The 12,110-nt window shown below is 35.3% G+C and overlaps 1 protein-coding gene across 1 annotated transcript in view; it reads left to right on the top strand.

Annotated features, from left to right (window-relative positions):
• The window catches only part of LOC145676395 (uncharacterized), a 45,649-nt gene that overhangs the window by 24,029 nt on the left and 9,510 nt on the right, over positions 1 to 12,110 (top strand). The window contains exon 3 of the mRNA XM_081747245.1: positions 4,698 to 5,007. Coding sequence (XP_081603371.1) covers positions 4,698 to 5,007 — 310 coding nt within the window. The remainder of the gene's footprint in view (positions 1 to 4,697; positions 5,008 to 12,110) is intronic.

Here is a 12,110-nt window from a genome sequence, read left to right as displayed (position 1 = left end):
GTATATACGAAGCAACTCAAACAAAGAAATTGTAAAAACATGACTATTTCAAGAAAGAAACAAAGTAATAGGCGTAGGGGAAGAAAATGTGGGGTGTTACAGCTAGGCTAGGAAACATATAAACTATAAAATTACATAATTTTCTTCATTTTCTTGATAAGTTTTCTCTTTTTTGTCTAATGAAATAAAAAAAAGACAAACGACAAATGCAAGTGAATGATTATGTGGAATTTGGTGGGATGAGAATGCAGGCGTACCCCGAGAAACACATGGGAACGAGTTGCACACTACAAACTCACTTGATCGTGAAGCGGTCCCATACCAATTGCACAACAGTTGAGCGTTCAGCCACTGAGCCACAGTGCTTCCTTGATTGTTCGAGAATCTACCATATTTCTATATTTACTGCGATATTCTTAATTTTGTAATTCTGGAGGGGCCCCTTAAGTAAGTATATATATATAATTATCAAAAGTTACGATTAACAAAAATTTCAAAATCTGAGTAGAAAAATGTTCCGACAATGTCGCTTTTACATGGTAGGTGGATACTTTATTCTCTTGATCTAATACATTCTTATATATCCTTCTAACCATTAATCGTAATTACGAACCTTCCATTCGTTAGTTAATTTGAACTGACACGTCCCCGTTTCCGCACCGAGGCTACAGGGAATGCAGACCTCCAGAATAAAATGGGATCTGAACTACTTTAACGTCTTCAATGCTCCATATGCGTAATTCGAGGGAGGTAAGACTCCTAGATCATCGTGCCTCCCTTCTCGAGTTACATGCCTGGCTCTGTGGGCAAAATTTTGTCTCAATATCTTATGTAGAAGGAAACGATGATAGAAATGATCATCTCCGTCGCTTCCCCTACCTCATGTTTTCGAATACGGGTCGTACCTCGAAGTTCGTCTTTTTAAATTATTATTGGATTTTTGTATGCAGAATCAAAACAAGCTACTGTAGCCTCATATACTACTATTACATACTACTAATAGTAAAAGGAAACTACATAATGAAATCGTGGTTATATAATTTCATTTAACATTGCATTTATATATTATTTTTATGTAAAAATTACCATATGTTATTTTTATTTTGTCCTGTCACGTTCAAGCTAAAATCCATTTCTGGAGACATCCCCTCTCTTCTTGAGAAAATCTAAAGTATTTTATATTAGTTCCTATAGTCTTTCTGTAATAACTAGTACAGCTGTGTAGTACAGCTGCCTACTACTACAGTTAGGCATTCTCGACATCATTTAACAGAACAAAGTAAGAAAGAATTTCCACTTGTCGCTTAAAGCCGCGCCTTTTCCCGCTGTCCCTTGCAACCCAGATAACATCACAGCCACGACAGTGTTCCAGGCAATATGCGCATATAACCACCTTAAATATATTATCCGGAAGTTATATTTTTATATTTCAGTGCAAAAATAACTTAATGTGCTGAACCGAACTCCCCAGCCTATTGTTAGTGTTGTAACTAGTTGAACATCACGGACAGTGCATTATTTGATATTTGCAAACTTCTAGATACCTTGTGTGTTCTCATGTATTTGGAAATCGTGTGCCGCTTGTGATGTCAACAGAAGATCCAGAGCATTATACCTAACAGTGTAAACGCATCGGTGTGGACGAATATGAACCATCGCTTACGGAACCAGATGCGGACCGCTGTGATTATTCGGGAGTCGGTGCAGGAACAAAAACCTCCATTTGGGTTGACCGGTCGAAGATCATAGTGAATGTCATAAACGTAATTCAACCGACAATAAGCTACCTAATGCAATAAAGATTGCGCTTATTAAACGGCCTTATAAATCAGAAGTAGAAATTTTGATCATTTGCATGATTGATGTCATTTTGCTTGTAATTTAATTTTCAGTGATTATTATTATATATGTTTTACATAAGTGAGTAGCATATTTGTCTATACAGGAAATCAGGTTCACGACAAAAATACGATTCCAACCAAATGATGACTGTAACGTGAAAAAACTTACAGCAATGTTTGACAATCCAGGGCTTAATATTCATATATGTAACGTGTTTAGATTTGATTTAGCTTCTGCAGTACTGAGAGCCAATTTCTGTTAATTGACGTGTCGAAGAGAAGTTCGTGTTGAGATAGCAAGAATACAGTTAGTTGAGCAAGTAAATAAATACAAAATGTAACTAAAGTAATGTACATTTGTTTATACTCTTTATATGAGTTAGATTAGATATATATTTAGAAAGAAAAAAGTATAGTTTGTGAAAACCTTTTCTGTTAACTTTTAACATTGCGTACACAGTAATAGTTACCCATCAGCGGATTGAGTTCATACAACACATATACTTGACATACAAGTATGCACCTTTGTTGAATTTAGAAGTGTTTTAGGAATGTTTGGCATGTAATATGTGCTGCTAGTTTATAAATGATTCGTGTCAAAATAGTGTGGTTATTTTCAAATATTTTTAATTGAAGAATTTAATAGTCGTAGTATTTATTTTACTTTTGGAATTTTATTTGTTTATGGTTCGTTTGGTAAATTCAGGTATTTAGATTTTTGTTTTGAATTCGTTTTTCAAGAATTGTATTTTGAATGTATCTTTCATACTTTGTACCAATATGGAAGAGATCACCATAAAGCAATTAGAAACAGCCCTAGAGCGCGAAAATTCTAGCGTTCCAGTAATCGACGACAAGTACCGGAGAGTGTTTTGCTGTAGTTATAACGTTGGAAGTAAAGAGCCAGAGCTGTGACGCATGCAATTTCTGGGACGAAATAGTGATCAAAATCTCTGTCGGGGAGCAAACAGAAGCTAAAAATAAGTTATAAGATAAGTCTTAAGATAAGTCTAAAAATACGTCTTACGTTACACGTTCTAAAAGGTGAAAGTCGTACAACTTCATTTAAAAATAAGAAAGTAGGAGACAGTTTGGATTCATAGGATCAGGTAATAGATTTAGAGGTTCAGCAGGCACTTCCAACTCCAAAATTGTTTACTCACTTCAAATATTATGAACGGATGCTTTGGAAGTACAACTCATCAATACATCATTGTACTTCTGGACAGGGATTTATGTATGTATCATCCGAAAATGTAGCAAAAGGATGTGCAGATAAAATCTGGTCTTGTTTGCTTGAGCTTGACTAATCGTGCACGAAAAGTAGAAATTATTTGTTTTTGAACATTGATATCTGCTCAAAAAAAGTTATATGATGCTGTAATAGACGTTTATCTTGTGATTCAGATCAGGCTATTAGAGAACACAATTGCGATACCAGTTTATTTACACTTCCACGATTGCTACGAAATTAGTGCAACCGTTGCAAGATATGTTTGCTTTACGAAACGCAAAATTGTTACGGATGGTCAGGAACTCAGTTTTCGAGAAGTTTGTAATTTAAGGTCAATAAAGCATATCTTTGGACTTTAAAATTTGAAAACATCAACCTAAGATCGATTTAAATAAACTCCCCTGCAAATACGACTTCCAGGTTCCCATTTCGTTTCAAAAGTACACCGACTTACAGTTTTGGCTAGCCTACGTGCTTCCTGGACTTCAGGGCTTCTACAAGAAGTTAATTTTCGATGCAGAGGATAGTAATGGTGAATAAGGTATTACGATACTACTACACTGCGTACACTTGATAAAAATGTGAAATGCTATTGCAAAAAATATGATTATATTATTAACATCACAATGCTAATCCTGTACACATATTCATTGTTTGTCTCCTTTTAATTTCTTCACATTTTCACTTGTAATGATACCATAATTATGACGCTCAATAGTTCGTATCAAACCAATAGAAAACGCCAGTTTGGTGCAATATAAATGTATGTCATATGTTAGTTGACCCAAAAACTCGTTCTACAATTCTTACGATTGTACTCCTTTTTATTTGTTTCAGCCACATACTAATTGATATGTAATTTGTAATGAACCCCGTCATTAGTTTACTACAGTTTGAAACACTTTCAATATGTTTAAGAAATTAGTAAGCTTCTAAAACATTAATTGGCTGTTTCTCGGAACAACCTTTTCGTAGATTACCATTATCTTATAGAGATGGGCAGATTTTATAACGTCAGCTGTAAATGTATGAAGTAAGCAAAAATTTGAAAGAGGTTTAGTATTTAAAAAGATCACCATTTTTCCAACTTCGGGCAGATAGGAAGCAAGTGCTCTGCTAAGACATAATATGATTAATATTATATGCTGCTGGTGTATTATATGCCTCGTGTGCCTTTCCTTCAAATAAAATCGTGAAATCTGTGACAGATATTTCGATATTTGTCTCACATGAAAACGTATGGATTGAAAGCTATGATGAACATTTTAATGGCCCTGCTAAAATGTACTATACAGTAAGTTTAATTAAAATTACTATTGACGTTTTAATATTTGAAATGTTCAGAGATAAGGAAGAGTAAATTTTCCCAACAAACTTTTATTTTTCCAAAATTTCATCCCATAATATTTTCCGTTTACAGAAATTTACCTGGTCGTAAGTAAGGACATCTGAAGAAATTGAGTAAATGATAATGTTACCACATTTTTACATCATCATTTTTAATAACTGAAAATGTATAATATGGGATTTTAAATTCTGATCTTTGTATATAGTGTACCTCTGTTAAATTACAGTTTGCTGTTGATGAAAAATGAGTATTTTGCTTCAATGATTTCTTTTAGTTAATTGCTCTGGGAGAATACGAAATTCCGATGGAACGAACATTTGGGTCTTCAGCAGGATCTATCTTCTTGAAACTGGACAAAGAGTATATGCTGGAAACTACTGTTGTAAAGGAAAAAGCTGAGGAAGATGTAAGGAATTTGCCTATCGAATCTAGAAAATGCAGATTTCCAGATGAAAATGAAAACATGTGGGCATATCGATATTATAGCTTTTCTGCGTGCATATTACAATGCCAGGTGGAAGAGAAGATGAAACTATGTAACTGCACAGATCTATTGATTGGAAGTGAACCACGTAATGATGCAAGTATGTTTTACCGAAAACTATAATAATTGTAAATGTTGCTTCCTTGCGGTTAAATTTGAAACTAAAAATCATAAATTATATTAAATTATATACAACTATGTCCTCGTTATGTACATAGTTAAAACCATTACCTGTAATATATTTTCTAAGCAATATATTGAAATATTCTTACGGGTATAGTCAACGATGGACCAACATTTATCCTTTCATCAATTTTTTTATATAATTAATTCTTATATGTCTACAAAAGTTCTTATGACAGACTCTCTATAATGATCAAGGTTTTAGGTTATAATATGCGGTACGGATAACCCCTTAACTTTACAGCAGCCTCCAAGGTTATTCATTTATTCGGTTGTGTGAAACCTCAGCTCATAGCAGCCTTCACGAGGTACGGTAACCCCTTAGCTTCAATGTGGCCTTAAGGGTTTAGTTGTTGATTGGACAGTCACTTTGCTTATAGCACCCTCCATGTTTTAGGATAGGTTGCGATCAGTTGGTCTACAAATGACAGGTTCCTTCGTGGTCTTGTCTTTCGCGCTCTGGGGATAACACCCCCAGTCCTTCTCACCTCCCACAGAAATACTGATTAAACGCAAGGGAATTAGTAAAATCTCTTTTTTATCCTCTGCGTTACCGATTCTCAGTCGAATTACCGGGTCACTACGGATTTGAATCCACGAACCAACGGTGGTCTACATCATCCGACTGACACGATGATCCATTTGAGCTCTTAGCGTGTTCATTCTATCTGTGCAAATTCTATTATATCCGGTAGAGATGAAATCAATGTTGAGTGTTCGGAACAGATACATCTTTGAATAAGACTACAAAATTGTAACCTCTTTGGGTATTTGAAAACAAAACTTTATTTTTAATAGTTCGACACAAAATTTGTTCCCTTCCTATAGTTCAATGTGTTTTATTCACGTTCAAACTTGAAACATGCTACATTTATGAGGAACATGAACTTTTCCTTTTGAACATTTGTAACTTTTGATTACGATACAGTTTAGACTTTTAATATAGGGTATTTCTGATAAAAATGTTGCAGTAAAATACCACTATTCAATTTTCCCTTTCTTTCTATCTTTTCCTTTTTGTTTCATTTTTTGTTTTGATTTCGTTTTTTTTCTTTAGTTTGCATTAGTGTTCTGAAATGGAGGATATGACCAACGCCATCTAGTGGGTATATGATAATGTGTTTTGGACGATTACGTCCAATGAACATTATTGAATTTGGAATCGAACCAGGTGGAAACAAAGCAACTGTGTGTTAAACTTTTGACATTATCCTACATGAGTCTCGGAGATATGTTGATCTACTGCAAAATTGAGTATGCTATCATTTATGAAAGTAACATAATGAATGTTAAAAGCATCCTCTATATATTCGAATAGTTTTGAAAGAAATATGTAAAAACAAATGTTATTTCTATATTAGTGTTGGAGTTCTTGAAACGGAACTTTATAATGTTAGGTTCTTTTCTTATTACGTTTGAATTCCACAGTTCTATCTGTTCTCCCTTTACTTTTTCTTCTTTCTATATCTTCTCTCTCTCTCTGCCTCATTACTGAATCTCTGTGTAATAGACATCCATTGGTTTCAGTTTTTCATTGTGTGTGTTTCAGCATCTGTCTACATTAATCTATGAATCTTGTTACTTCTCGGTTTTTTATTTAATTGTATCGAAGGTAATACATGTGTAGTTTGAAATTAGAATTGCGCTCATGTTGTTAGCTAATTACAGTATGGGAGAGAAGAAAGGAGGCGAGAGGGGTATTTGTTTACCTGACACGATTATGGGATAAGAAGTTGTATATTGGGTGGCCTAATCCACGGCGTTAGCTGTCGCAATTTTTTTGATGCGGATTGTACAAGAAAGCAACGCTATCTCAAAATTCCGTATTTTTCCTCAGAGTTGTAGAAATGTTAATATGGTACATCCGTGATAGAAGTTGTATTCTGTAACAGTCGAAATAAAGCAAACTATTTAAAGTAAGGACTTTTCCTGTTTTATGAATTTTGTAATGTATGCTGTGAATAATTGATTCTTGATAATCATACGTATTTATTTCTTTAATTTAATTTATTTCTCCTGAATATATGTTAGGATAGGCAATAAAAACATATGTAATAATAGTTACCAATTTTAAGGGTAAGTTATGTTGAAAGCTTGCAAATGTTTTCTGATTATCCAACATTTATAGCTACTATCCTATTTTAGCATTCACAACTTTGCATTTTTGCATTATGCATTTCATTCACCACGAAATTAACTCCAACTAACCTACAAATTAATTTTCAAGAAGCGATTTGCATTCGTGGATTGATACCCTAATAGCATGTTGGTTTGCAGCAAGTTTTTCACTATATTATATTTTAACTTGCTAGATTTTAGATGCCTCGGAGGCTTGCAGCAACGTTGTAGCAAGTCTGTCAGTTCTAGTTTCTACCAACAGATGGCACACAAGTCTATTCTTAGAAATCTCCCAGCTAGGCCGCCATTTCCAGTAGGTTCGAAGTGTGTGAAATATGGAAACAAGTGGATAAATAAGATAATTACATAAGTATCCAATATGTAGAGAGAATTGATATTTTAAACTTGTTTGACAAAGTTGTTAAGAAAATATACTCTGGGATTATTCGTATACAGTAAATGTTCGGTTTGTAAAAATCATGCAATGCAATGCAAGTATATAACGGCAGAAGAATTACTACACTCACTTGCAGAAGACCTGCTGTAGACTTGCACTGCAAGTATTTATTTGCCTAAAACTTACTATAAACTTGCTATAGACTTGCAGTGCAAATGGTATCCTTGCAGAGACTTGCGGCAAAGCAGCACTAACCTACTGCCGACTAACTTACTGCCGACTCAGAAACTTGCTTTGCAAACTTACCATACAGTTGTACTGCAGGCGTTCTGCAAGTTCAAAGAGCGTCAACTAGGAAGTTTGCATTAAACTTTTATCAAATTTGCAGACTTGCATCACAAGTCTGCTGCAAGTTTGCCAGACTTCAATTGCAAATCTGCTGCAAGTTTCCTGCAATTCATTTTTGCTATTTGGGCAGACGCAGAATCTCTAATCATGTCTCTAACGTTATGGGTATAAATGCAGCATGCAGATATATGCCATAACAGCTACAACAGAACAAACATAAAGAGCCTGTGTTAGGTGGCCACTGAAAGCATGAAATATATCTGATCGGGTAGGAATTGGGAAACTGGCCGGTCTATGAAGGAGTCCATCCACAGTGAACTAGCGGGTAAACGAGTATAGTGTTAAGTGAATGAACAAACCTAGACTGGAGGGGCAGAAAGAAACAAGAAAGTATTTTAACAAGGCAGGCCAGGGACAAACTAATGAAACATGGCGAGATGTTTGTAGGAAAACGCGGGTTAGCAAAAGTGGGTACGTTCGCAAACAAATACAGTGTAAACATTCTGTTTGTAAGAATATTTCAGTGCTTCTGTAAATTATACGCGACATAGTATTTTCGTATTATCCAGTTTAGGCAAAGGGGGACAATGGTTAACTGATGGTAGAAAAATTAGTGGGATGAGAATATGAAACGAAGTGAGAGTGTCCGAACAAACCACAGATAGGATGTTATGCACTGCATTTTTACTTGACCGGGGATCGTACCATGACCCTACGCACCAGAGGTTAGCCCTCTACAACAGAGCCACCATGCACTTGCAGCTTAACTTTAGGAAGACAAAATCTCACAATTTTCCTATTATAGTTCAATCAAACCTAGAAGAAATCGTTGTACATCTTTTGTTTCTTTCCTAGAATGCTTAACAAGGATTGAATACAGATTTATGATATGCTGAAAAATCATGTCACAAAAGCGATTATTCTTGGAAAAAATACGTACAAACCTCTACAAGGTGGTCACTAAAAAATAACATTTCACCCATTTGAACGGAACGAAATTGGAAGCTTACATGGGTTTGTGTCCGTAGGGAAGAGGCGTGTCAATGACAGTATGTATACGCAAAAAAGGAAACAAAGGCGAAAAATGCGCTCCAACCTCTACTGCGTGGTCATTACGATTTTACATATTCTTATAGTTCAAGAAGCTAACATGGGACAGCGTCCATAGGAAACAGTTGCGTCACGGAGTATGAGTATGGTACGCACGTGAAAGTAATCGCGAGAAACACCCTCTGTCTCTGTTACCTAGTCACTACCGATTATCATTTGATTTCATACAGATTCAGGGCAGAGTGAAGATGGGGATACTTTTCCTTTGCAAAAAACACGCCCCTTAAAAGGAGAAGAAAAGTATGTAAGTAAATGAACAGAAGTGAAAATTACGCTAAAAATTGAACATTAAAATCTAGATGAACATTAAAATCTAGATGAACATTAAAATCTAGATGAACATTAAAATCTAGATTTGTAGTACAATTGCCCTCTATAACAGTATTTGTGTGTTCACATATGACGCATATTATACTACTTTATAAATAACCTCTGGTAACATTACTCTTCTTTTAATTGTCATGCTGTGCGTTGGTGCTTGTATATTTAAAAGGAATGTGACCAGAATGATATAAAATACTGTACAATGCCTTCCATATGGACGATTATATTGTACACCCCTTAGTTTATAGTATTTATTGAGTAAAATTACCATACAGGTAAGTCATTGCATGAGTTAGCTGCATATGCAATGCTGTTATTTTGCGATACAACAACTATCTCCAGTAATTATAGCAAATACATAGGGTCGTATTTTTCACCGTTACCTAGTTGATGACAGCAAAAGTTACTATATAACAATTGAAAATCTGAATGGACTATTTAAAGAGAGGGATATTGTATTTTGAAGATATCATCCCAACATTGAAAGAAACTTTAATCCTTAGGGCAACTTGCAGACGGATTAAATGTATTAAGTTAGGAAACTTGTGGGAACTCGCTATTTATAGGGAGGTCATATAACTATACCGAAAGATGAAACTGAGCTCTCGACGTTATAGGCTATTTACTGATTCGCTACCAATATTGAATATCTTAAATAAAACGTAAGTGCTTATAAAACACGAAACAAAAACGATATAGCAATATGTCTGTGATATCAAATGGAACGCTCTTCCTACCCCACAGTACCATGTGTCTTTCCCGAAAATGACAACATATTCTATCAGATATATGATTGAAAATAGGTTTCTCGAATGAGATCTTTCGTGTTGGCACCTTCAAATTAAAATTTTGCTCGTAACCACCCTGAGCCCAGTTTTGCACATTGTACACTCAATTTCATTATGCGCAATGGATGCCTATATTTCCTCTCGGTTTTTCCCCCTTTTTTCTAAAGTTTGCTTTGCGATTTATAATCACTCGTTGTTTTTTTCTGAAATACTTGGTACATTAAACTAGGATGTGATATACTCCTTCAACTCAGAAATTAGGATCGCTCTCCAAACAAAAATACATTTGTAACTAAATTGCTCTGCCTCCATAGTAGCGAATGTACTGCAAAGAAAATATCACTCATACAAAATACATGGAAATAGTTTAGGACAAAACTAAATAAAATCTCGTTTTTGCTGGGAAAATTCAACGAGTGAGACAGCCGAGGATTAAACTCGGATTTCTAGCTTCCGTGCTCTACGAGGGAACTCTACGAAACTTTACGAAGCGTTACATGAAGAGAATTACCTGTAAAATTTACAACGCGCAGCGAGAGGTTTGTGGAAATAGTGTAGTGGATCATAGCACTATATCAGGGTGCTCATGTCGTTTCCGTGAATGTTCTATGAGCATTGTAGACAGCCCAAGAGTAGAATACCATCAACTTCAATTAACTAGAGCTCTGAAATCATTGTGAATGACATTTTAAGATAGAATCGACGATAAACATTTGAGAAGGTATTATATAAGGCCAGATCGTCTGTCATTTCAACTTGCAGAATCACTTCTGAAAACCTAAAATTAAGAAAAACGCTGCCCGTTGGGCACAGCATCGCCTGAGTGACGAGCAGAAAGCATGTCGCAAAAGAATGGAAGAAGAATCTGCAACGTTACCGAACAGAAGGAGATCAGTTTCTACGAAGGTTTGCTGCAATTGATTAACCCTGGATACGAGATTTTGAAACAGAACTGAAGTCTTAGCCATGGACAATGGAAAAGTTCCTACTCTCCACGCCCGAAGTAATTCCACCACCAAGAAACAAATGCTAAACTCATGGTCATCCTCTCGTATGATTGAATGGAGTAATAGCTACAAATAGAGTGCCACAGTGGGGCGTTTGTAACATGCGCATGTTAGAAGTTGTTTCTCTAAAATGTTTTGCGTCCAGGAATTCGCCAAACTGAGGGAAGCGCTAGACAAATATGAATGGGAAATACGTACATATCCTTCAAGTAGTCCTGATTAGAGCAAACTAGACTTTGATTTATTTCCCAAATTTTAGGAAGCACTCCGTGGAAAATGATTCAATGCAATTGCAAAGCTTCCAGTGAGGGACACGAGTGGTAACAAAGCTCAACAACGAAGCTGCCCTATCCAGAATGCAGACTATACCAAAACGTTGAAAAGCTTTCATAAGGAAAAATGAAGATAATATTGAAGAATGTAAATGTATTTGTACAACCAGTAAACCTTGGAACCTGGAGGTTGGATATATAAGAAATGATATATTTTTCCAGTAGTAGAATAGTTTCACTGTTTACTGATAGTTTGACATCCAACATCACAGCAAAAACATGCCCGAAAACATAACATTTCAGAATATTCCTCCATTTGGAGGAAAAAGTATTACTATCTGAGAGCATCACTTACAGTAAGAACCAATAGATAAATGTGCAGAATTTCCATTCACGTTAAGTTCTGACAGATAGGAATTAATGCAAAGAAAACAAAAATAATATTTCACATCATGCAAAGACCTAAAAAGTATTGGAAGCGAAATAAAATAAGAAAAGAAGGAAAGAGCCAAAATCATAGGAATAAGTTAAATTTTAACGCTTTAGGATAAACACTCTGCGTCTTTATCCCTTCCACCTGTGTCAGTCTTCGGTTTTTCTCCCTTTATGGAATAATTCTCCTTCAGTGTAAGTCGCGAACCTCATTTACAATGTTT

This window comes from Thermobia domestica, unplaced genomic scaffold (assembly GCF_964235325.1).
Source record: "Thermobia domestica unplaced genomic scaffold, izTheDome1.hap1.1 HAP1_SCAFFOLD_144, whole genome shotgun sequence".
Classification (NCBI taxonomy): Eukaryota; Metazoa; Arthropoda; class Insecta; order Zygentoma; family Lepismatidae; genus Thermobia; species Thermobia domestica.
The sequence above is the reverse complement of the archived record's forward strand: the minus strand, read 5'-3'. Positions and strand labels throughout refer to the sequence as shown.